At 40.9% G+C, this 27,362-nt stretch overlaps 1 protein-coding gene across 2 annotated transcripts in view; it reads left to right on the top strand.

Annotated features, from left to right (window-relative positions):
* BMPER (BMP binding endothelial regulator) overlaps window positions 1-27,362 on the top strand; it is a 143,965-nt gene that overhangs the window by 14,954 nt on the left and 101,649 nt on the right. For both annotated transcript variants that reach the window (XM_052692653.1, XM_052692651.1), the window contains exons 3-6: window positions 8,304-8,403; window positions 19,029-19,111; window positions 20,085-20,175; window positions 20,965-21,047. In XM_052692653.1, the coding sequence (XP_052548613.1) occupies window positions 8,304-8,403; window positions 19,029-19,111; window positions 20,085-20,175; window positions 20,965-21,047 (357 nt within the window). The remainder of the gene's footprint in view (window positions 1-8,303; window positions 8,404-19,028; window positions 19,112-20,084; window positions 20,176-20,964; window positions 21,048-27,362) is intronic.

The following is a 27,362-nucleotide window of genomic DNA, read 5'->3' as shown; positions in this document are numbered from 1 at the left end:
CTTTAGAGGATATGGGCAGTAAAAGACATGATTCTGGCCAGACAGAGCAGCAGGGGACCTTGCTTTTTTTTCTTCCTTTTTCTTTAATCTAACTCAGTTTTTGTGTTGTACAGAAGTGAATTTCTTCATGGGATATGACTTGTTGCAAAGTTAGGAGGCCCATTGGGCTTTTTAAAGCCTTTAAGAAGTACATTGCCTCAAGGGCTGCTTTGTTCAACATTTTTAGAACAGGCTCAAACCCAAGACCGGTATATTTGCCACTATCTAAATCTCCCGTGTAAAGGCTGAGTAAGCAGACTTCAGACACAGAAGGCAGTAAAGATACAATGACAGCTAACTGTTGTTTGGACAACATAGATTTGTAGATTTAGCCCATCAAAATACGATGAAATGATTTTTACAAAATATCAGTCCTCACACCTCTTTAAAATAATTTTCAGGTCAAGTTTTAATTTACATTAATAGAAAAGAAATGATTATCAGTTAGTATTCAGCTTGCAAGAGATACAGTGAACTTGTCCAAAAATAGGAATTTTGAGCTGATGGACTTAGATTTGGTGTGTTTGGGTTTTTTTTCCTTCCAGTTTTTGTGCTTTTGCATTTCTCTTATTGGCAATCAATCTGCTGGAAAATTAAATTGACATAAACTATAGAACCAGGATGGAAATAGTTAAGAAAAATAAGTAGCGTGTTGTTGGAGGCTCTTTTGACGAAACTAGGTTAACGTTCATTTTTGAGACGGGGCAGAGCATCACATGGTGGCTTGATCTAAAATTTGTTGAATTCACATGGTTTAACCATCTCTTTTAAACCATTGGCACATCTTGTTTTTCTTTCTTCTCTGGGAGAATGTATCTGCCTGATTGGCTTCCGTCAGAAGCCAGGCTGGGTTTCGACCATGCTTTTCAGGATCACTTATTTTGCTCAAATGAGTTGGGCTGTGATAATCTGAAAAGTTCTGTTGGCTGATCTGTGTGACTGGGAATGTCCGGTGAGGGACAAAGCATGAGCTCAGTGGGACACAATCCTTTCTAGCAGCACAGGTACACGTATCCACCAGGAGCTTTAAAGAAACAGGTACTGCCTATAACTACTCTTTTTCTTAGGTATTTACATCAGCTTTAGCTGGCTTTCATAATTAATATGAGTTCTTTGTGAACAAAATACAAATATATATACGTATATATATATTGTTGAAAACACAGGAAGGGGAAAAAAGGTGTGAATTTTAAATGCATACACATTGTGAAGTGCAAAGGTCCTCTATAAGAACCCCAGAGTGTAGCCTTCCCATGAATCCTGACTCCTGGAAAACTGGATAGTGTTTTGAACAGCAGTGTAAGCTACTGGGAAATTCTGAAGAGTGCATCTTCTGTTGCTGAAAGTACATCACACACCATTCTCTTGACACCTGGAGAGTTTTGCTTTCATCTGCATAGTTAATGAGCTCTAAGGCTAGGTGACCTAGGTGACACTTAAAGGTGGAGGTGGAAACAGGGAGACGGAGAGCAAGGAGGTCTGGATCCTGTTTTGGCTTTCCTTCTCACTTAAAGTGCAGTTGTGGTCATTTAATCCAGCTGTGTCAGCTTTGTTGACAAGCACATTGGAGGAGGGACCTGCTCCTACAATGTGCTCAGGCAGTGTTTGATCTTACAGGACTCTGATTCCAGCTGCAATCTATGCTGTTTCATTAGTGCAAGCAAATGTAAGGGGAAAGGACTTCATTTTCACTATGTGATAGAGCAGCAGGCTGCTGTCAGGGAATATCAGGATTGAAGCGAGCCACAGAGGTCACTTTCCTCATGCTGGTGAATATCATGAAACACTGAAAAAAAAAATCTGTTCAGTCTAGAAGGGGTTGTGAGTGATACATCCTGAATGATTTGCTCATACTAATGTGTTTGTCTCAGTGGTGAGAAATATCCATTTGCAGTGAAATTTGGTGTCATCTTTCAGCAGGACCTTTGCTTTAATCCCATCTCCTGGGGAGTCAGTGGCTGGTACCAGTACAGAGACCTGCAGCCCTCTCCCTACTCCACATGTATGGTGGCATGGAGCTTGAAACTAAGGCAGATAAACCAAAGAGGTTACAGGGATGAGCGAGTGAATCAGAGGCAACTGTGCACACTCCTAAAAAAAGGAGAAGGATGCTCTGTCATCTGCACTGACATATATTTTCCTTATGAAATACTGACATTTGCATCTGTCTAATGCAGTTTGTGCTGAACTTGTAGTTGTGTTGTACTGTGGGCAGGGCTGGAAGTACTGCAGCACGTTTGGTTGCATCCTGAATAGATTCATTAAAATGGAGAACATGCTTATATTTAATAAGGCTTCTCTCTGTATGGTGAAGCGTGTCTCTTTGTGTTTGTGAGTTTACATGGGTAAACAAAAGGAATGGTATCATTTTACAGAAGATGGTCACTGTTTCATAGAGGAATATTTTTCCACCCCATACTTAAAAGAACATCTAGCATGGTAGACCATTTTTGTTTTGCAAGGAAATTTGATTTTGTGCAAGGAAACAAGGGAAATTGGACTTTCTTTCTTCTGTCACTCCCCTTGACAGTGGTCTGAAATGCCTGCAAACAGCTCTCCCTGGGGAGCAGTGTCTCCTCCCTGGGGCTGCACTGCACAGCTCCTGCTCAGATGGGGAAATGATCCTTGCAGACAGCAGTCTCACAGTACTTTGCAGGTCCCTCCTGCTAGATCAGCTTCCCCAGTTGCAGGGAAGTTTGCAGATGAGCCCTGAGATGTGAAATTCCAGGCAAGAGTGCCAAAAGAACGGGGGTAGTATTTTCAGAAAGTGCCTCAGGATTTGTCTAGATTTATGCACGTGCCTGAGCCTGTTCTCGAGTTCCAGCTGGCATGATATCGAGGCTGTCTGCATGAAACGGGTGCAGAGCCTGCGCTCCCCAGCTTTGCTGAGGGACAGAGCCTGTGGCCAGTGTTGGCCCCTGGGCTTTATGTGGAGTGAGCATGGCTCTGTGGGCACTGAGAGGCTGCCCTGGCTGTGTGCGATGCCTGGCAGAGCTGGCAGCACCAGGCTATGGCCTGCTCCAACCCTCCTGCAGCCCGCACTGTGCCTCACCGTGCCATAGTGACTGAAGCACGCAGGCCTCCTTCCTTTTAAATGGCCCTTTCTTCACACTGGAAAGCCCCATCCCAAATTCCCTGGGGGTAGATTTCACCATTGTTTGAAAATTGTTATTGTTTTGGAGGATTATTCTTCTTGCAGGATGCTTCAGGATGCTCCAGGAGGAGTATCATCAGTGTTACTGATGAGATGCTAGTGGTACTGCGATGAGCAATGGTCAAAAGTGAACAGTTTTAGGGTTAGCCATAAATGGTAGCTCTTATTTCTACCAGATCTGTACCTCTTGCTTTTACAACAAGCTCTCTATTGCTTTCTTTGGTTAAATGAAAATTTAAGCAGCATGTATCCTATTCAGTATGAACCCTTGACATCCTCAGGATAACAGAAACGCAGTGCTAGTCTTCTAAACACATTTGCAAAACAGAAAAAAGAAAAAAAAAGAGACGAAACCCCTGAATTTTTACATGGAAATCTGGCCTCCTGAGAATCCACATCTGCTTGGCCTTCCGCAGCCGGCCAACAGCCAAGGCTGGGGCTTGCAGTACTGCTGACGGGTGCAGCCCTGAAGAAACAAAACGGACTCCCAGTTTTTATCTCTTCCAAGCCACATCCAGGTTGAAAAGAGCCATCCTCCTGGTGGCTGCTGTGAGCCGGCTGGAGCCCAGTGGGGAACCCTGTAAAAGTTGGCTGCAGCTTCCAAGCTGTGGTTTGGCACACATCTGCTCTGAGGTCTTTGCCAAATATTCAGATTTATTTTTAGGGTCTTTTTTTTTTTTTCGGTTGTTGGTTTTGTTGTTGATTTTTTTTTATATATATATTTTTTCATGTTGGCATCTTATTTAACTGTAGTTCACAGTTTAATGCCTTTAGTCTGATATATTTTGTCACTAGACAGGGCTACTTTGTGCAGAGACCTTTGTTGGAAGGTAAAAATATGAAGTGTATGTGGAAGTTGAACAAATTATGTTGAGAGGGGATTGCAATAAAGGCAACATGAAGTGGCACCACCAGTATTAGCCCTAGCTAATATAACTCTCTCATATGGGAATTTGGCATCACCTTTGCAAGCCAGGTTCAAGAAGAAATCTTTGGTTCCCACTGGCAGAGTGTGGGAGAGGGGAGAAATGCAGGCACCTGACAAAACTTTCTGGTCTTCTGCCAGATGCATTAAAAAGCAACTTCTCCATTATTGGGTTCTGTAAGCACAGAGGAGGAGCCCAGGGTGATGCTGCAGCACATCCCTACATTTTCCCTTCTGAGGGAGCCCCAAATTCCAGTGCAAGTTCTTTACCGGGTGCTCGTGGGGAGTTGCATCAGCCGTGGCAGCATAGTTCTGGATCAGCCTGATCTCTTTTAGAAAATACATATTTTTCCAACACTAACAAAAACCTTAGCTGATCTCTTGCAATGTTCTCTCCCCTTGTGTGGGTGTGTGTGTGCCTGAGCACCAAATTAAAAAATAGGAAAAAAAACCACCCAGATGTGAATCTATAAGCCATCTGTTTAAAATAACTATGGTGCAGGACTATAATTACAAGTTATTTATTATGAATCTTGGGATCCTATTATGGATTTTGACTGACTCCCAGGTTTCTGATTTAGCAAATGGTTTATGTATTTATGAGCCATGTGTCTCTTCTGCACTTCTTGGTGCCAGAGTGCATGTCCTTCAAACAAAAGGAAAAAAATCCCCCACCTTCCCATAACTGTTGGCTTCTGAATGTTGCTGTCTAAGAAGTTTTCTCTTAAGAACAGCAGAAATCAAAGTGTCTGAGAGCTTTCAACAACTCCAGGGGTGCTGTTGACAACACAGATGGAGGTTCGGTAATGCAGCGCTCCTGCATGCAGCTACCTAGCAACATTTTAAATGTATGGTTGGGACAAATAGTGAAATGTTATGTTATGATTACTGGGGATAGCAGGGGGATGCATTTGGAAGGAGAAGATTTGTTGCTGAAGTCCGTTTGCTCTTGCAGCCCGCTTTGCCCTTGTGAAACAGGAGGGAAGGAGGCAACAAAATTGAAACGAGCAGATGGACAGTATGCATTAAGAGCAGTGTTTTGGATGACAGTGTGAAAAATACCTGCTGGTGACAATTGCTCTTTGTTTTATCCTTGTACTTTTACACCCTGTGGGCCGGGGAGATCTGCGGTGGATAATGCCTGACTGCAATAGACTAAACAATGATTTACCAGCCCTGTTTTATCTGCTGCTGCTGTCCTACGCTGGATCAGCACAGTATTAACCCTTTCCTCCACATCTTCTGGCCTATTTTTTCTACATTTTGCCTGCACAGGGAGTTAGGCACTTTAGGGTGGCATCTGACAAGGCCAGTTTCTGACCTCCTGCTTGCCTGCAATACCAGCTGCAGAGGAGGAACACCATCTTTGCAAATCCCACTCTGCTTCAGGGCTTGGCTGCCTTTCTCCTGGTGGCAAAGGACTGGCTCTGCTTACCTGGGGCACACAGAGCTGGTCCTGTAGACAGGAGGCTATAACCTCTTCTTCATAGGACAAAGATGATCCTATTCTTCTCTTTCTCTTTTCTTTTTCTTTTTTCTTTTTTCTTTTTTTTTTTTTTAATTTAATTTTATTTTTTTTATTTTTAAAGTGGAATTAGTTGCACCATGAACAATTAAAGTGATTTACTTGGAATAGCTACTTAATGTAAAACAGCCCTTGTTCTCTTTGCCAGGTCATGAACTCCAAAATCTTCCATCTGTAGCTAGGTTATGACTCACACTGGGTTTTTCTTTCTTGTTCCAGTTACTTGATCCTCACCTGTACTGAAGGTCAGGAGTTTGGGCTTTAACCACTAGTATTGCTGATGGTAAGGGGAGTGAGATCCAAATTTAGCTGTACTCGCTGATTGGCTCAATGGCACCAAATTTGTTATTGGCAGAGATTATTTCTTATTTAAGTAACCTAGGCTAAAGTTAGGGACAGTATCTAGCAAGCATCTTCTGCTTAAATATGTGTTGGGCTCATCCTTAGGATTGTAAAGGAATGCTCATGTCAGGATATACCTGAGGGCAGGGCAAGGAAGTCCACGCTTGGGAGAAAGGGGGAGAAGCTGGCTGGAAAGTTGGGCTACAGGAGACATTTGCCCTGGGAGTATGGCCTCAAACCTGTTGGTTTTCAAGGAGTGTTTGGGCACTCAGACATATGGTTTGAATCTTGGGTGGTCCATTGTGGAGCCAGGATTTGGATGATCTTTGTGAGTGCCTCCCAGCTCAACTCAGGGCATTCTGGGAATGAGGGATCAAAAAGCTATACAGATCTCTTTTACTCTTCTTTCATCCTCAATAGTGATTCCTTCCTCAGGGAGTGTGATGGGCAGCTGCCTGCCAAGCCCTATAACATGGATTCTACCCAGCTAGGTTGACCTAGTGGGACACAACATGTCCTACATCTAGTGAGTCCATTATATGCCTCAGCTAGGTCAATCATGTCCTCCAAAGGAACATATTGCACAACGGATTTTGCTCTTCCCTTGAATTCACTTTCACCATGCAGAAGACTGTCCTGCAGATAGAGGGAATGGTGCCACTACACTTTTTAAATCTTGCATTGGACAAAGTTTTGCTAAAGATAATCAGATCTTATCAGAACCCTTCAAAATACAGAATGTATGTAGCTGATTCAGTAAAGTTGTTTCTGCTGTCTTTTAGCGGGCTGAATTAAAGCAAAGTCAGGGGCACTGCGTTCACCTAAAGAAAAGTAGAATTTCACCCTGTGTACTAGAAAGAAGTTGCTGAGGCAGTCTTGCTGATGCAACCGTTTTGTGACAACCCAGAACTGGAGCATTCTCATAAATTCATTCTAACTAGACTGTTTACATTGCATGTATGTTTGCTCTGCAATACTGGAGGAATGCAGAGCCACCAGCACGTATTGGTGACTAGCAGTGACCTGCCTCTTCACAGTAGCTCATGTCACTGCAGCTGCATTTCATCTGAGCAGCAATTTAGAGCCAGATCCTCACTTACTGATTTCACAGTGTCTTGGCTGGAGTTATTCCTCATTTACACTGATAAGATTGAAGAGCCTTTATAGCTCCCATCAGATCAGGCAGTGACTTTGAAGAAAATAAACCTCTTATTTTAGACAAAGGGCTGGAGTGTAATAAAAGCTGTGTGTTATCCTCCACAGGCACCTTGAATGAGGCCACAGGGAACAAAAGAAAAGGACTGGAAAGCGTGGTTTAGTTTTATGATTTACATTTTTCTTCTCCTTTGATTTTTTGGTCTCTAATTAAGTCATAAGATTGGGTGAGGTGGGTGCTTGCATCTAGTAACGTCCACCTGTGTCTCTTAATGAACTGAGCTACTAATTACAGGCAGAGGTCACTTCAGAGGGCTAATTTCAGTCAGGAATTTCAAGTATCAAAATTTGACTGAAAAAAACCCTCAAGTATTTGTTTTCTGTCTTTATAGCTAGGGTTAACCAGAGTGGTTGACACTACAGGGTAAAGTCAGGCTATAAATGGAACATTTCTTCTGCTTATTGTCACACAACCTATATTGACATCCCTTAATATGATCAACGTGCTCTTTGGCCTTCATCATTACTGTCTCTTTGCTGTAGAAAGATGACACTATAATGTACAGTAATTCTACCTGCTTGTATTATTTCATTGATTCTAAGTATTTTGGGGAGAAAGAGATAAATCATGGAATTTTCTTTCATAGTGTAGTATATAGCAGCCTCTTTTGAAGGACTCCTGCGTAGTCAGGTAATACTGCTAGCTAAAAATGATTTCAGTGCTGCAAGAGTGTTTAGCTTTCTCTAAATATTTCAGCTCTTCCTCAGATGTCTGTCTTATGTCAGTATGAAAAATGACTCCTAAACTGTGTGGTTCATGGGGCAACACCTCAGGACCTCAAGGATATTTTATTAAGCACATCATGCAGCTAGCATGATAAAGTGGATTTCTTCAACAGGGCATGTTTTCTGTACTATAATGTGTTGCAGTTATGAATTATTGTCCTAGCAGAGCAGTGTTTACTCATGCTTCTGGACAATTCAGAGGCTATCTTCTACTGCAGCCCTTCAAGAGCAGAGGGCATTTTTAATCACAAAAGCTTTAGAAACAAGAGAGCAGATTGCTAAGCTCACGTTTTATTTTCTGAGTTGCAAGAAACTAAACCATGGGTGCAGTTTATAAGCGATATCTTCTATTTATTTGTTTGTTTGTTTATTTCCAGAATAAGGAAGTGACGTGCAGAAGAGAGAAGTGTCCTCTGCTTTCCAAGGAATGTGCTCTTGTCATAAAGCAGAGAGGAGCTTGCTGTGAACGTTGCAAAGGTGTGGTGCTCTTCCTGCTTTTTTCTCTCCTTTAAAAAGTGTTATCTGTTCAAATTTATATTGCCGGAGATGGGACAAAGCCAGAAACCTCTCAGCTAGTCACCGAAAGGACATTATCCACAGTTATACTCCATACATTTCAAAAGCTGGTGAAGATAATGTAAATTCACATCTCCATTCTGCTATTGTTAGGTCTTGTGCAGTGGCAGTCCTCTAGGAATGCATCTTGATTGTACTTCACTGGAAGGTTGTCAGTCTTTTGAGTGGTGTCTCCTGTTGAGCTTTTTCTATTGGTAATACTTTACATCAAAATCAATCTGTTTATGGTAACAGATCCATAAGAATTTCTTTAACTTCCCACGTGGTTGGACATAGCAGAAATAATGCTTGCTATTAATAAAAAACATGGTAATTATCCATTCTATTTTTCCCAGTACTAGAAACAAATAAACCAAATTCTATTCATTTTATCCTGGTTCAAATAATAATATCAATGACACTTTTGTTAAAGCCAAAGTGGGTTACAATCTGAACACTATGTATGTATTCTTGACCATCACTGTATCCTCAAAGCTCTTCAGAAGGAGCCAAGTGTCAGATAGAAAATAATAAATTAATTGCTTAAAATGCACGGTATCCAGTTATTAAGCTTGCACATGTGGAAAGTGTGAAAATAGATTAAGTTGAGAAAGTCTTTTTAAAATTCTAATTCAGTAAGTTATATGCAGTAAAACAGTGATTTTGCTGAGAGATTGCTGATGCAGCCCACGAGGTGGAGAATGAGGGATTCAGATGGATTCACTTTTCCTGTTTCTCTTCTGTGTTGTTTAATTCCCCAGTGGTGTTACAGTTTAGAAGAGAGGTGCAGTAGGATAAATTGTTGGGAAATGTGAGCATTTATTGCCTTCCCAAAGGAAATACAAATGCAGAACAGGTTACATTGAAATTCAGACAGGAGAAACGTGATGGATATATGTTTTTCCTGAATGACTGCAGGGTTGTGCTAGCTGGTCTTCACTTGTGCTGCAACTTTAGAATAGGTTTGGCAAATCCTAGGCTAAAGATTTGTCTAAGGTTGCTAGTTAGAAGGAAAGGAAATGAAATGGGAAAAAAAAGAGAAAGTATTACTGAAAGAGAATTTGTAGTTAAAGTTTTCACATAAGTTAAATGTAATTTATTTATTTAGTCAAATTTTATTTAGTGTCAGATTTATAGCAAAAATGTCCTAATTTTAGTTTGATGATGCTAATTCTCCATTTTGGAAAAGGGATGAAGTGTAGCTGGTCAATTTCCTGAAAGTTTTACATGTATGCACACTTGTGCACACAAAATGATTCTGCCCTAAAAAAAGTGAATGTTTCAAAGATGAGGATACAGACATTTAAGTATGTTAAAGATAAATATTATCATTACATTGAAATTTTAATTCTGATTTCTTGTTGTTACCCTGAATTGATGTGAATATTACATTATACGTTGTTAACAGACTTGAGACTGGCACCTGCAGATTAGTATGTGTGATGTCTCTAATGGGAAAATTAATAAAAGTGTTAAAAAAATAGAATTAAGAGACACATAGTGGGAATAACACTGTATTATAAAACTGCTGGAGTCTTTTGAAGGGCTCAGTTAAGTATACAGACAGTGATCTGGCTGATATCTTCCTGCATTTCTATTGGGCATCCAACAAGATTTCCCATCAAACTCTCCTACAGGAACTAGGCAGCCCCAAGTTTGTAGATAAATACTTCTCATTAGCAAAGAACAGGCAGATGGAGACAGTGAGTGATTGCTTTTGTAATGAAAAAAAAGTTACCAGCAGTTTCTTCAGAGTTCTCAACTTGTCAAGATGCTCAAAATGATCTAGTAGAGCCTGAAGTAACAGAAGGATTGCAGATACTGCGTGAGTGCAGAACTGACTGTGAGGAGCTGCAGAAGATTCTTAGGACATTGGTAACTGGTGACAAAATGGCAGAGGAAATTGATGCCATCAGAGAGGAGGCACTCAGCTAGAAGGATGCTCAGTCGATTCTAGACAGCAGTTTCTAAGTACTTAAGATGCAAGCTTTAAATTTTGGAATTTAAAAGAAAAAAAAGGCTCTTGAGGGCCTAATCTTGTAAGGGGAATGCTAAACTACTGAATACTTTCTTTCTGAAGGGTAAAGCGAAAGGTAAAGCTGCTATGCACTTGTGTAACTTCATCAGTCTCTTGTGTAACTGCATCAGTCTCGATGCCACGCATTTTCACTGGGAAGTTCTGGTGCCAGAGAAAGAGACAAGATGGAACCAGCTCTCTGGGGAAGCTGCTTGCTTTCCTGCTCTTCTGAATGCTGCTAGAATTCCCTCTCTGTTCTGTGCAAAAATTTAAAACAAGTGTCTTGTGGGAAGCATTTGGGGAATGAAGGATGTACACACCAGCCTGGCTGTGAGGCTCTTCAGCCCTCTTTGTGTCCCATCAGCTCCCTTTGCTGTGCTTGTAGATCCCCAGAACTCTCAGTGCGGAGTTCAGCTGCAGCTGGGATTGACCCTGCAGCGTTTGTTCTCAGTTACTACTTTGTCAGACTGCCAGAATGCCCATAGGGAATGCAGGCAGGAAAAGGGAAGCTGTGATTTTTGCTGGTTGCATTTCTTCTAAACATGAACAAAATGTTACCAAAAAAAAAAAGCAAAAAAAAAAAAAAAGCACACCAGAACCTGATGGCTTTTTTTTTTCTTGGCATAGTTCCCATAGCTTAGAAAGGCTTAATCAGGCTTTATGGGCTATTGCCAGCTCCCTTAGATAGCTTCAGGTCTTCATAACTTCTGAAGCAATGAATGAATGAATGAGTGAATGAATGGGTGGCTGCTGTCATTGAATACAGTAACAGGAGGATAACATCAAAACCAAAGAGTATGTTTCCAGAGTGGAAACCACCACTCATGAGTCATTTGTGACACTGCTGCCAGGATATTTTATGCTGTTTGGGGAAGGCATGAGGGCTGGTATGTATGCCCAGTATTTCTGATAGCATAAACCGTACTGGAATTAAGAAATACTGTATGCCTGCAGTGGTGCATCCAGCTGAGTTCCCGTGTTTAGAGCTTTGCTCACTGGGGAGCCTGAATTGCAGCTGGAGAATTTCTTCTGCAAATGACTTCATACTGAGCATAAGTCCTTTGCTCCTGCTTTGGTATCTTTATGCTACTTAGACGATTTTTAGCACTTTCTGTGCGTAAACGAAAAGGAAAAAGAAAACAGCAGCAAGTACAGTTTTTGCAATCAGAAAGAAAAACAGAATGACGTTCATGGGGATGGAAACAACATTTTGTCCCTAACACATTAAGAGATTTGGCTTCAGTTAATATTTTAATCCTCCAGACCAGCAATGTATTTGAACACAGATTCTGACTTTCAGCACAGAGGACCCTGGATAGTGAAGTCAGTGGGGCAGGGCTCTGCTCTTACTGTGTGTTTGTGCAAAGTCTGGAACAGAGAAATGTAGACCTGTGATTATGGCTCCCTGCTGCAAGCAGAATGTAAACAACCCAGCATAATAGAGAAAACTTTCAGTGAGATTACTCTTCTGACAGATACTTACTGTAGTTTATAAAACAGACCGTACACCTCTAGCATACTATTCATTTTGAAAGTATGAAAGAAAAATTAAGCCCTCTCATTACTTTAGCGTAGGACAAATGGGCCACTTTTCATCTTTCATTTTATTTAATATGCTTAATGAAAACATATGAGATCACTGAGATTATAGGAATAGATTTGGCAGCATTTTCTTGTTTAGTTGGTTGGAGACGTGTCACTTGGATATAGAGCTCTCTGCACCTCCAATAATAAGTTGTTTGCTCTGTGAAGAAGTATTACCAGCTCGGGGCTGCATAAAGTTTGCATTTCTAAAATTATGTGCCATCCCCTACTTTTATCCTAAGAATATGAATATTCCATGGAATTACAAAGGGGAAATCAATGGATATTTGTCATGTGTATCATTTGCCATTGTGAAATTTCTTTCAATTCCTACATGCAATTTTGCTTTCTCTGTGTCTTTTAACTTTTGAGAGCTACTGTTTTTTCTTTCTTTCTTTCTTCCTTTTTTCTTTTTGTTTTAATCAGCGAAGTTAGGATTTCACAAACTATTCTCCATTTTTTAGGAGTCTACCAGAGAATGAAATCACAGCCCAGGCAAGGGCATGGCTAGTTCTTTAGAATATTGCATATCCAAAGCTACCACAGTTAATTGTACGTTTCTTGGAAAGGATATCATATTTTATGATTGAACTAATTTCCTCCTCCAAGGCTGGCTTGCAAAGAAGTTAGAGCAAGATTAGGAGTTTATTGCTATTGTGACTGCTTTACCAATCCCTCAGCACTTAGTTTGCTTGTGAATGTTCCCAGAATGAAATAGATAATACCAGTTTGGTGCCACCAGTTTGGTGGGGAACTTTGTCTGGAGGCATTGATGGGCACTATAACATGCAGCCCATCCTCATATGCCTTAGGGCAAACTTAGAGATATGGGTGGATGGAAAGTTATGGGGTGGGAAGGTAATAATATATTGTCTTAGTAAAAACCTTTTCACCTTCATTTGAATCATCTAATCCTGGCATCTGTCTGAAATTGAGTGTGGAAAGAGATGGTTTGGGGACCTATGAAGTCTGACTCTTTGGCTGACTTTTCTCATTGCCTCTCAGTCTCTCAGCATTAATGTGCTGCAGTTTTGAGCCAGGAGGCCAGTTTCTTGAGGCTAGGGTTCAAGTTAACCTCAACATTCATGCAGTTTTTAACTTTGTATTTCAAGTAAAGGCAGGGATTTTGTAGCAGTGACAGGTTGCTGCTAAGGATAGTATCATCCCTTTATGGTGTCAGCTTGTGTTACTTCTGGCTATGCCTAAGAAAAGGTCTCTATATCATCACCACTTCCTTTGAGTTAACTCTTTTATGAAGAGATCCCTTTGGTATCTGTTATATACTATGGCCTCAATATAGTGCCTTAAATTTTAGATTTTCTTGTTCACTTGATTACTTTAATTCTCTACTTATGTAAGAATATTTTTCATGCACTGTGTTGCCATGTTGTCATAAATACTTATGCAGTTAAACACCAGATACCCGGACCTTAGTAATCACAGAGAAGTTGTTCAGAATTCTTGTATTAGAAAATAGTATGGGATGTCTGTGGTGATACACAGATGCACTGGTACCACATGTGTGGGCATCATGTCCTGCGCAGCAAAGTAGAAGAAAATTCAAGACTGTTGGAGGCTTTCCAATGCTGCTTTCCTATGTAACATTGCTCTGGAACAATATGATAAACATTTTAATAGACCTGTGACCGGAGTAAGAATTTTGAAATTGTAAGATGTACTGATTGTGAAGGATTTGGCCGGTGTGAGAAAAGCAGCAATAATGATGACATTGTTCATCACACTCCTCACAGCCATAGGAGGTCACGGTTTTCCAGTTGTCAGCCTTGGCTAGCACGTTAGGTATCAGAACAGGAATTGGTGGTAGATCTAACTATGCAGTGTTTTAGACTTTAAGATTCTTATGGACCCCACATAATGACTCTTCCCTACGCCCTGCATACAGGCGAAACAGGAGACATTTGGAAAGGCAAAATTGAGGTCCAGAGGGGAGCAAAACCGAAGCACTGGGAGGGGGTGGTGTCTTGCTTTCTGCTGTTATTTGTTCAGTGAACATGAGCTGGATTGCATCATATGCTTGTGAGCACTGTGGTCCCGGCATAGCTCGCTCCCATGGCCATTTTACTCCACTGTGTTGAATGCCCTTTGTATGGCCCCTGCCTCTCATATCTCTTGGTCATGATGATTGCAGTGGCTCAGCTGCAAATAGGTTTGATTGTACACAGTTAGAGGGGAAAGAGTTGGATTTTCACTGTTTAGAGAATGACTTAATAAGCTTGGGAGATTTTGTATATATTTTTCTACTTCTGTGTTGATGAAAGAAGACCAGGATTACCCAATATGAAGTTTTATTTTCTAGTAGCTGTCAGTGGCTTTGCCATTGTTAAGACATGTGAAAATATATTTTCTAGTAAGTGTATATGTGATTCAGACTTCTCATATTTTTGCCAGCAGATTTAATACTACACAATATACAAGTTATTTTTTGTTGGTTCCCCCCCCCCCTCCCCCCCCCTTTTTTTTTTTTGTTTGCTTGGCTAGAACTGGTATTTAGTGTTAGCATGCCTGGGTCCTCCCTGAGGATTAATTTATCAAAAACTAAATAAAACATGTCTTCTGGCTGTTTTCTTTTTCCTGATGTTTATTTTCCATGTCAATAGAGAGGTTATTTTTTCAAATAGAAAGTGGAGGGAAAGCAAGAAAAAGACTAATAGAAGAAGAAAAATGCTGAAGAAAAGGGAAATGGGGAGCCAGTCTATTATACTCTATCATTTTGTCTTGCAAGAATACGGAAATGACTTGTCTATAAAATGCTCATTAGAATGTCTATTCTCATTCTCATCTCATAAAATAAGCAAAATTCTCTTCTGGAATCTTATTAGGCAATGTCAAATTGAGTCACAAAAACTTATTTTTAATGAACTCCTGAGGACACGGGTTGAGTTTGAGCACTACTAACCTATCTTCTCCAGTCAGTTTACTTCTTTTCACGATACTGCTCTGTGCTTGGGTGTTTAGGGAAGAAAGAAGGGTCATTTAAAAATGTTGCAGGATCTGGGATGATAAATAGCTTCCTGATTGTCAGCTTGCCCACATGTCATTAATGAAATCTGCTGTAACTTGCATTTTCTGTTACTTCAAATGGAATTTGAATTGGAATTAAATTGCTCTCTTTCAAATTAAATCAGCCAAAGATTTGTTCATAATGTTTGGAACCAGGGTGCTCAAAGAAGGTGTGTACAACATTGAACCAGAACAGATAAATTAATAAATTAGAAGAGATTAAGATTTATAGTTTATTGTACAGGAATGACATTTTGCCTTTATTAAGTCATTGTAAGGTAATTAGCAGTTTTCACTGTGTATATCACAATTGAACAACTTCAAAGCGTTGGTGGTTAGGTTTGGTTCAGATAAGCAAACTTCAGCTTGCATGTTTATCTAGGACTTATCTGAATTGTTTGGATTGAAGGTGGTAATAGGAACAAAACCTACAACTAACTTAAAGTTAATATATTACATTAATAAAACACCAGCTGTTCCTGAAGAAAGAAGCAGGAAAGACTAAAAAATTAGGTCACACTTCTTGACTGACACAAAACACATTAGCTCCCTTAAAATTGATACAGACCAGTGATATTTAATGTCCTCCTGTATGTAGAATCCTAAAAGTTTTACTGGTGGGTTGTAAGTCATGAGAATAAAATTACTGGCTCACAGTGGACTAACTGGAATTTCTTCTCATGAGCTTTTGGGGTTCCTTTCCTTAAAACCTTCTCTCTAGTTCTTTCTTCCAACGGTTTTAAGTGTGCATTCAGTCTGAAGTAAGTGCTTAGCATTCAAGTGATTGTGCTAGGCTCTGGTCTTTCTTGATTTATTATTTTCACCCACTCTCCCTTTCAAATGGAGAATGGAGACGGTAACTTAATGTAATAATATTTCCAAAGGGAATTTAAATGGCTTTTAGAAACTTGAAATATGTTAGGACATACTCTGTTTTAGAAATAGGTGCTGATGCACCTCCACTGCGGTCTCTGAACAGGAATCATCCAGTGACTGCTGCTTTACTAACCAAGTGTGGTGGTGGACCTTTAACCATGGGTGAGCTAGGATGGCTAAATCAAGTTGGCACATTAGAGCAGGAAGGTTTCACCTAGCTGAATTTGAAGGAGGCTCACAGGCTTCTGTGCTGTCATTAAGTGGCTTAGGAAAGTCCAGGTATATGTTTTCAGATGTCAAATGAAAGATTTCTTCCCTGAAAGTGAGGATCACAAAAACTGGCTGATATGTAGGCTTTGTTTTCCTTCCATTTTGGAGAAAAAATGGTGGCCATAGCTTTGGTGCTTGCATGATGCTGCTCTAAATTTTTCATACAACCTTCTGGCCTGTGCCAATGTTCAGGAGCAGTCACCATACCCCTAGCTCTTCTTAAGACTTACCCATTCTGGTTTCTCTTTCAAAATTTTACTTTCACTACCTGCAAGCTCTCCCTGCTATAGTGACCTTTGTTGTGCTGTCAACAAGTGCTGACAGCAAAGCCCTTGTGTCACCAGAGAATGTGGCTGACGGATGGTGAGAGATTGGATCCCATCTTACTGCTTTATGCAAAGACAATTGCTGGTGCTTCTTGGATAGCTGCACTGTCCTTGTGATTTTGGCCAGACTAATCCTTAAACTGAAAATTTCAGATTAATTTGCACTTCTGCACACACAGATTAGCACAGGGTCATTAACTTTCGTACAGAGGAAACACTTTAAGTTAAAAAACATGAGTGGTGAGACATGAGTGGTGAGCAGATATGTTTGCAGTCAAAAGTAGGCTCCAAGCTGGGCCATCGCTCTGCATGGCGCTGAAGAGTCCAGACCTATATGGTAAAACACATGCATGGATGTGCAGGAGCACAACTTGTTCCATTCTGAGTGCTTAGAGGGCAGGCATGTATTTAAACTTCCTTGAATTGCACTCAGAATCCCAGTATGACACATTTTCTGCAAATAAAGGCTGCTAAAATGCTTTGCTTTTGTCAGGGTTTGCGCTGGGCAGTAGGATTATGACAAAATACTGTACAAATCGTGGTTGTTTAGGGGTTTTTTTTGGTACAAATATCAATATAAAAATGATATATTTCAGAATGGGACTTCATAATGCTTAAGAAATGTGTAGGATTTCAAGTTCCTCATTTGACATTGACTTCCAAGTGTAAGTTCTCACACAGAGCTTTATTAATATACTGAGAATGTATACACCTGATTATTCAAAATCACTTTGTAGGCGTTTTGCTGCTGGGGTGAAAAAAGTGAGATTGAGAGCTGTATTTCAGTATTTGTCAAGGATTGAGTTACAACAGCCAGTTCTTAAGACTGCTGATCAACTCTTTTAAAAACATACTGGTTTCAACTTAGGCTAGTGAAATTGCCAAATCACCTTCAGAATTCTCTTGTTTTGATCTTTGCTTAACACAGAAGATCTTCTGAATGCTGCAAATACTGCAGTACAAGTCTTCTTTCATTTAAGATCTTAACTGGAGGTAGTCAATGAGTTTGTAAATAATCCTCATACCCCAGGTATCCTTTCAATTTTGGTTTGGATACAAAATGATTTTGCTGGGATTTTAAGCTCCTCAGCCATTCAGATCTGTCACCCTAAAGTTTTCTTGAACACTGGGGTAGAAGATGTACTGGTGTAGGCCTGATAACTTGTCTTTGTTTTCAGAAGGGTGCAAAATGTAGCCCAGAGCAATTCAGGACAGGGCACCTTGCATATCAGATGGTGACTGGTAGAATATTTGCTCAGGTGTGGGTAGGTATATGGCATCACTTGGCATCCGTGGCATCATTTGACTGATCTTACTTTTGTGCTTGATGATTCTGTGTCTGGACTGTCACAGTCCAGTCAGGACTTCTGTTTGTTGGTTGGGCTCTTTGATCAAGCCTAATTTCAGTAAAGTAGACTAAGAAAAAACCCTTGCAGCAGTAAAAGGAACATGGGCATTTTTTTCTGTAGGAATTGGGTCATGTGCTGATTTTAAAATTTTTGATCAGATTCACTTTGCCTCTCCAAATAATTAATTTTTAATTGGTACAATTTTACACTGATAAGCAAACTTTTTCTTAACAAATGCTTTATTTCCACTTAATAAGTCTGCTATTTTATTTTATTCTTTTTTCTTTTTCTCTCTCTCTCTCTTTTTTTTTTTTTTTGTTTGCAAAATACCAGAGAACAGTGAAAAGAGTGAGAAGGAAACTAATGGGATCTCGAATCAAAAATGAGATTTTTTTTTGTCTAAAAGGCTTCAACAGAACTTCATTTTGCATTAAAAACATGTGCACAGAACCTGTCTGTGGGTGAACCAACCTCTTTGCTGTTAATGAAGTTGCAGTGTAACACAGAAGGTCATACAAAGCTAAACCTTGTGGGGCTCCAGAATGTTCCTACTCACCACCCACATGGAGAGCCTGATGGCTTTTAGTCTATATGGATGTTGGTCTCGTGTCACAAAAGTGGAAAGGCAAAAAGATGGGGGAGTGCTGCTGATGTCATGGCATCCATTCTGAGCTGCACTGTCTGAAGAGCTCTCCTGGGGGATTTGGTAATAGATGGGGACAGACTGGACGACTGACATTTTTGGCTCTTCTCACATTCTCTTTCCTCTGGTGCGGGGGTAGAGTACAGGCTGCCTGTGAACAGGCCACTGAATTACCAGCAACACACATTTTTAGGCAAATTGCTGCTGATTTTGGCTTATTTGGAATGGTTACAGTTTGTAAGCAGCCTGGCCAGTTGAGCATTAGGAGCAGACATCCAGGGGACTGCTGCCAGACCTGGCATGGCACAATGCTGCTCGTCAGCTCTCAGCTCTGGCTCTTCTAGTAACCCCAGGCAGAGAACAGGGCACATTAAGGATGCTGCTTTATGATCCTCAGCAGCAGTCTTCCAGGAATTGCTGCATTCAGCTGGACTGATGTGTGCTTCTGTCTCTCTCTCCAGACTGCAGTTTTGGAGGAAAGACATACAACAGCTCTATGAGATGGCACCTCCCTAGCAATCCCTGTATTACATACCAGTGCCAGGTAAGCATGTCATAAGTACCACAATAATTGAGTCATGAGCTTTTCCACAAAGTCAGAGCCTTTTTTACCCAATTCCAATAACCCCAAATATTTTATACTTAAACTGCAATAAAGACTTTGCATTTAAAGCAGCTGAAATCCATTTAGAAGTGACCCACTGTAACCAGGCATCCGGAATTGTAGGTTGTACATGAGCTGAGTACCCTGAGCCCAAACGATGCTGAAAGAGTGGTACTTGGCTGTGCCATTTCCTTCTGACTTGACCTTGAAATCATTCCTATTTTCTCAGCACATTAGGTATTTTCTGAAATACAAATGACTGTTTTAGTAATTCAGTGCTTTTGTGTGTATGTTGTCCACATACCTGGAAATGCCCTTCAGGAGAAACCCACAGTCAAATCTTTTCTTCAGTTTTTGCCCTGTTAACAAAAGCATAGCAACGTTTTTATACACAGATCCTTAGCCCCAGGTTTGTTGAAATGGACTTTGACTCCTTGAACAAGTAGTACAGGAGATGTTAATTGAACTAATACTTATCAGGAGAAGCATCAAAGACAAGCATCTCACCTCTACAAAACAAGGTGCTTTTATCTGCTAAGTCTTTTTCCTCTGAGGGGAGAGGGGGAGAATACCTTGTGTCTGATTCCATCAAAGCTGCATGGCAGATTGCTTAGGCTAAGGATGCCTGATAAATCAGGATTCCTTCTCCTGAAAAGGTGCTTCCTTTCTTACCTGATGCATTTTAAGGCAAATCCTGCATCTGGAGTCAGGGAGACCCAAGTGAATCTTTTGGCTGCGGATTAACCTGCACCCTGATACCAGGCAGCAGGGACAGAAAGTAAAGGGCCTTTGACACTCAGCTCTCTACAGCATTTGCCCTGCTATAACTGTACTGTTAATAACTGAATTTTAGCTTCTTCAAGCAACCACAACGTAAAGTAACAATGAACATGTGCGATCTGCTCTTTTGCAGGAGGGAGTGATAATAGAGTCGGAGGTACAGTGTGTTGTTCATTGCAAAAACCCATCCAAAGTTGTGGGGATGTGTTGCCCCGTGTGTCCAGGTGAGATATTCTGTGGGGAGATGCTGCTCCAAGCATGCAGCTGTTTTTGTAATGGTAGCAAGTATTACCTGGGAGGTTGATTGAACTCTGCTTTTAAACTGTACTAGTTACCTAAATATGGGCCACTGGCTCATATAATAAGCCACACGACACAAGAGAATGCTTAATATTTTTAGTAGAGAACATGTAGCCTCTGGCAATGGCTGCATGTCTTTACAATATTTTTCAGAGAGTCAGTCAGCTGTTTTTTTCCTGGCTGATGATCAGAATTTTGATTGGAGAGGAAATATAAGAGTAATCCTAAAAGAAAGTTTGTGTTTTTTTGAAAGATGCTGTGAATGTATTACCTTTGTGAAGCAGTGGCAAATTAACCTGGTTTTATTGCTAATTTGATTCAAATAGAAATCTTACAGGCAAGTGCTGCTTCTGTTGTGATATAATGGGTTTATTACAGTAATTTTTTAAATATCTGCCAATATCTAACATGAACTCATGGACTAAGAACAAGCAACGAGAAAATGTAAAGTTTATGGAAATGTTTCAAAGCTGCTTTTAAATGGAAGTCTTCATTTAGCCTCAATTTCACTGGTACAGATTTGACTGCTGTAGAAGAATGCTTTCCCCAAAACTATATTTTGGGATTCTCAAGGCCTTTGTAAAGGCTTCTGGAGTGATTTGTACCAGAGAGGATGTATGATTTACTTTTCATATTGTCCTGTGAAAGGATGTGTTGCAGTAAAAAGGCAATGTCGTATCCTGAGCTAAACTTATCCAAATACTGTTTTCCAGGTTGTATATTTGAAGGGAGGCATTACAATGAAGGAGAAGAATTTAGGCCTGAAGGAAATAAATGCACCAAGTGCTCTTGTGTTGTAAGTATTTGCCTTTTGGCACTGTGTCTCCCTGTATGAACTTTGAAAGGCATGTTATTATTGTCATAACAAAACAAAACAATATAAGGAATTCAAAGCTACTCTTCTCTTGGAGTTAAGATATCTGTTGAAGATTTTTTCCTGTGCTAATACACTGTATCACTGATATTCAGAGTTTATCATCTTTTTCGTGACCACACACTGTGTGCAGATAGAGCATGATGTTTTGGAGTGGGTTGAGGCAGAAAATCAGTGATGGTTTTTTTTTTTCTGCAGTGGGATCATGCAGGAGAGAAAAGGCTTTTTGGGTTTCATCTAATGATCAGTTTAAGGAAACATCTAGTAAATGCTGATCCTTTGCAAGGATTTCTTTCTGCAACAAGGGTTTTTGCTCTGAATTACTGAGTGAAAAGATGAGGGTAGCCTTCCTAGGCTGTCCCAGGTGGATTTTGACTTGACGCTTAACGAAAAGGTCATATCCTGGATTTCATCCTTGACTAGCAACAATATCGAGAGGAAGTAATAATTGCATCCTCTGGGTAATGAGCACAGGCTTCTCTTTCACTTCCATTAAGTTAAAAGATAATGCTGTATAGCTGGGGTAGATAACTTTGACTTCACCGGTGTGATCTGTGAGACCAGTAAAATGCAAAGCTCAAATCTCTGCTTTTGTTGCAAATGATGGGCTGGCTATCAGCAGAAAATGCAAGATTGGAGAACTTTACTTTTCAGTGGAATGTCACAAAGTTTTCTCAGTACCAGACATGGCTCTCCTGCATCACTAAAATAAAAAAAAAGGGGGGGGGGGGAGGGGAGAGGAGAATTAAAAAATAAATACGTATTTATACACACAATTAATGAAGAGACTGCAGAGAACTTTTGAGGGAAAAGAATTCCTTCTAATCTGTGGAATTAACATACACTAAATCATCAATGCTCCTGAGGAGATCTGGGCAGCTCGGGGTTGGTTTTTTGTTAGTTTTTCCCCCCCTCCGCCCCCCAAGTTTTATCCTGTAATAATGAAAATATGTTGTCACCCTTGACAGTGGTGATGTACACCCCTGGCTCTGCTGCCTGCCTGCTGTCCTGAGCAGAAGGGCATAGCTCCCTGCATTCTCTTCTGGTCCCCTTGCCCTTCAGCTGCAGAGGTGAGGCAGCAGCTTTACACCGCAGCTTTCCTTGGTGATGCTCCTGAGGGGAAGGCAGATCTCTGAGTGGTTAAGAAGTCTGTGGAGACAGGCTTTCGTCTTTTGGGGCTGTGCATTGCTTTTTCCTAAATACTGTGCCAGTATCTCCTCGATCAACTTTCCTTTATTCCCTAAATAGCAAAAGCAGCTGCGCCTCGAAGAGCACGGTGGGGGAGTGGGATATCTCGGAGGAGAAAAGATAAAGAAATATAGGCATACAGGGTCAGACCTCAGGGCCTTTCCTTGACAGTAACCAGTCCCAGGTACATTAGAGAAGGAAACAAATCAGCTGCTGATAGTAAGAGGTTTAAAGCCTGAAGCAAGAGGTGTAATGATCCCTTCTGAGAAGGGCAATGTGATGATTCAGGATGGTAATTATATCTGTATAAAACATCCAGCTCTAAGGCTGAATCTTATAGACAGCATAAGAAAAGTGTCTGTGTGTATGCCACTCCTGAATTCGCTCTCTCTAGTTCCTTTTTTTAGTACTTCTTGCCCATTTCCTGCAGAATTTGGGCCTGTGTTAATTCTTACATAATTTAAATTGGAAGCAAGTTAACAGAAGCATCCTCAGGCTGCAGTAGCTGTTTACTGCCTGCTTTGCATCCATATTCTTTTGGGAATGAGTTTCCAGTGAATTTCTTATCTAAGCAGTTGCTGGATATGCAGATACCAATCTACTCCTGTGATACGATGGGAACAGGCTTGAGTGTGATGTGCTTTAACTTGTGCAGTATTTAAAAGATTAAAGGCAGTTCCTTGCCCCAAATTAGATTTCTTCTGCGATGATTTGCAGTTGTAACTATTTAGTGAATATGTTGTGGAAGTGTAATGGAGGAAGTGACACAAATTGCTGCCAAGGTATTTCTGGGATGGTGATGGTGCAAAACACTCGAGCATAAATTCTGGGGTTTACTTAGGAATGAACTTTTCTAATAGTGAACTATTCTGGGCTACAAAGGGCATCTTTGTCCTTGGGGACTGGAAGCAGCATTAAACAGGAAAAAAGCAAGGAGGGATGGCTGTGGTTTGTATTTCTAGAGAAACATAGGGCTGTTCCACACTTAATAAATCCATTACAATGAGTGATTACTTATAAAAGGAAATTTCACAGTTGCAAAATGATGTGCTCAACACTCTACACATGCCAGAAATTCAGGATTGCAGAGCCCAGTCTTCATAAAGCTCTTTGGTCGTTCAAGTCTGTGGTGTTTTCAGCTCAAAGCAGTGCCTACTAGACACTATTGAGCTCCCAAGGAATGTGAAGTGGCCGTTAAGATACTTTTTTGTTGTTGTTTTTAATGTGCATTTTCTGTGCAAATCAAGACAAAGCAGGGCATTAGGGCTTGGGGAGCTCTGTCTCCTTGCAAGCCCCTGGCCATAAAGGATGCGACATGCACTTCCTTCAGTCCTTGCCTGCTATGCGATCAACTTGTTAGTGCAGTTTCTGTTTATCACCACTTGTGGTCCTTGTCATTGTCTGCTGAGAGCCAGACCAAATTCACCAGGCTCATTTCACGTAGATCACTGAAACAACCCATTAGCTAATAACTTTTGGGTTGCTACCAAACCAGGCTGCCCTCACAGGGGTGACGCAGGGATGAAAGGCTCCGTATACCATTACCACTTTCCTGAGCGATCTACTCCTTAGGGTGACTAAGATTTCTTGCTGAAAATGAAAATGTATCACCTCTCACTCAATGCATATTGCCTGTCGGGAGTGAATGGGCCGGCTTTTAATGACTCGGTTTCTCTGGGGAGATGCATTTGTGTAAGAAAGGTGGACAGGATAATAGGGATCTCCTCTCATGTCGGCTGAAACCCAGCTGTCTCTCAGTAATTCATCTGTCTAGCCTGGTCCTGCTTTTCTTGATAGGCCAGTAGAGTGGTCTAGAGAGAGCGTGAATATTTTCCCTACCATAAGCACCTACTTAAGTGAAGGACTGGCTGCTTTAATCAAGTGTTATTTCTCAGATACTTCTTCTAGGAGTCTGAGAGTGTGTTTCTGCTTGCACGGTGAGAGCACTTGGCTTACATGTTTCCTTTCTTACAGCCTGCATTGAAACAGTCAGACTATGATTATCTTAAATGTTTTCATTTTCTCTTTTGATGTAGCACATTTGAAAACATAAAAAACAATAGCAAGAGGACAGGAGAGAGAGCGAGAGAGGGAGGGAGGAGAGGAGAGGAGGCTCGGCAGGAAAGTGACCTTGCATGGGACTGGTAACCATGGAGAAGCATATCTCTTAATGGTAGTATCCAAACTCATAACTGGCTGCTCTGACCACAGGCACAGTCTCACACTGCCGTTACCCAGACCGTGGGTGCTGTGCGTTCGGGCATGTGAGGCATGCAGCCATACGAGGGGCTGCCATGCTGAGAGCATGCTGTGCTATGGAGACATCTCTGCTGAGGGCTGGTCTTCCCCTGAATCCCCAGCTGCGAACGGTGGCTTGTTGCATTTGGGGAACAATTGCAGGCTAGATTATGGCATTGCTGGAATGGCTGAGGGATGCATGTATTACCAGCTGGATTGGAAAGGGGATAAGTTGTGCCGTCCATCTGTCCAGCAGGGATGCATATAGTGGGGCTGTCCTCATGGCTGCTCTCCTGAAGTGTTGCAAAGCAAGTGAAACTTAAAGGGATGAAAGCAGAGCACGGGGGTTTGGGGAACTGAATTTAAAAGCGGCCTCAGCTCTATGTCTGTGCATACATCAAGGGCTTTTTTGCTCCTGAGCAGAGGGACTCAATGTGCACACCACTGCTGGTCTGCAGGTGTACTTGTGGGTCTGTGCAGGAAATGTCTTGTTGTTTATGTTCCCGAGTGTTAGAGTGCAAAAACTGCATAATGAAAGTTTTGCACAAAGAAAAGGAAATCACACCAAGAAATCTGTTCCTAAATCAATGAGTAACAGACGTTGCAGTGGCGATAAATAAGGAGAAACTACATATGCTAGTATTTTGAACATTGAGGGTGGAATTCTTGTCTAGCTCCAGACATTTAGAAAAAATGTGTCTAGTCTGAACTACTTATCTGGGCTCCTCTTCAGTTGATAGGGAGAGAGGTAGGATGGATTACCCTTGCAGATGCCTATCTTTCTCTAGTAACTATAGGGGGAGCCTTTGTGGCTCCCACAGCCCGTGAGATGGCTGAAGATAGCTGGGGTGGATTCCACCCCTGCAGTCAGATCGGTGATGGAGCATCCTGATACCGCACTAAAAGATTTACTTTAACAAATATTGGGAGCTGCTGAAGTATGTTCCCACAACAACTCCAGTCTACAGGGAATCTTGTAGTTAAACATGGGGAGTGCATAGTTACGTGTATGGCAGTGAAGGCTGGCAGTGCAAATTAAGTCCAAATTAAAATATTCTCACTGCAGTTCCAAATGCCCATCTTTCTGAATTTCCATGTACTTGACATGCTTTGATTCAGCTCCAAATTACAGCAGATGCTTTCTGCCCCTCTTTGAAGTCAATGAGATTGAGAGATTGAGTTTTAGTCAGGGTGAAAAAGTGGAGTAGGTCTTTTTGTAAGAACAGTGTTTATTTGCTCAAAGTTAGTGATGTAAGAAGTATTTGTCTTATATGTGGATGAAAGTAGAGAGCAGTAAGCATTCAGAAAAGGGATATGGAGTGATGTTCTGTGTTTCTCTGAAAGCCTCTCCACTTCCTGATTTTTTGCAAGTCATGAAGGATTGGTTTTCTGACCTAATAAAAATATAACCTTCCAGCTAGGTGTAAAAGTATGGCCGTGCAGGTAGATGTAGAAGGGTATGGACCTGGCTATGCACTGAACTTCAACAAGAAAAATACTGTGACACAGACAGACAGCACTGTCCAGTTATTTGTTCTTTATCCGATTTTCTTTGAACTTAGAAAACTATATCTACATCCTTGGAGGATTATACACGACGTGCACCGTGTCTGAAATATTAAAGCCCGTTAACTTTGGAAGCAACAAGGTGAAAAACCAAGGGAATTGTCCAAACCTTGGGCAATTTCTTTAAACATTGCTCGGAAAACACTGAGTATTTTATTCTTTTTATTTTCATCCCAGTGAAGGAGCTGTGTAACCAATTAAAATCTTTTCTTGATTTATCTCAAAACATCTGAAAATTTTCTGAGAAAGTGTGTTTGATAAAAACTTTAAAAAAGTTTAAAGAACAGTCATGATATAAAATTTAAAATAAAATTAATAACAGTTTTTCTGAACGACAAGTATGCCCTAGACCAGCTCACAGTTCAGTGTAATTATTCAGTATAAATGAATTGCTTTCACAGGCACTTTGAATCTCCGTGGTCAGATTTCCTCTCTCAGTGGATATCTGAATGCCATCCTATATCTCTTCCACCTGGAGATCTTTCTAACTCACCTGATTCCCATATGCTCCCAGTTAAGTCTGTTCCTGTACTGTTCCCTCGTCACGCTTTTAATTTTTGTGTGGATTGAATCATTCTTTCTGTGCTGCAAGAGCCCACAGCCGATTAAGGCTTATTTCCAGGAGAGCAGAGGTAATGAGCAGCTTCCTAAAGATCCAGGTGACTCTTTAAGGACAGCAGGTCTAGAAAATATCACATCTTTCTCATATCCCTTCCTCCCTCAAAGATATTGTTTGCCCCTCCTGCCCATCAGGGATCAGTTCAAATGCACCTTCCGCACTTCAGCAGACTCCATGCTTTGACTTTGCTTCCAGCTGTCCTCTCTTTCCACCATCACTTCACATAGGTCACATTACCTAGTTCATATGATTTCTGAGATTGCATCTTGATCTTTGATCAGCGTCCACTGTGCTTTAAGTCTGAAGGACACAGTTGCAATCCTAAGAGAAGGGAGTGTGGAAGAATTTAAAGGAAGGTGATTTGGCAGATTTCTAGGGGGATATTTTCCAACTGAAGAGTGGAAAGACTGAGGAATTGTGAGAAAAAAACTCTTAATTTCCTCAGGCATTATTTGTTTAAATTTAGACAGAAATTGTCTTTGGAGTTTGATGACCCAACTTGGTATTGCAATAATTAATGAATTAAGGGATACTAGAAGATGTGAAAGACTTTAAACTTCCGAAGTGCCTGGGGAGCCTAAGTAAATGCCAGTTAACATCCCCTCCTGACTGTGCCCTGCATGAAT

The sequence above is a fragment of the Tympanuchus pallidicinctus genome, unplaced genomic scaffold (genome assembly GCF_026119805.1).
Source record: "Tympanuchus pallidicinctus isolate F22 unplaced genomic scaffold, pur_lepc_1.0 scaffold3, whole genome shotgun sequence".
NCBI classification, from domain to species: Eukaryota; Metazoa; Chordata; class Aves; order Galliformes; family Phasianidae; genus Tympanuchus; species Tympanuchus pallidicinctus.
This window is presented reverse-complemented; position numbering and strand designations above follow the sequence as displayed.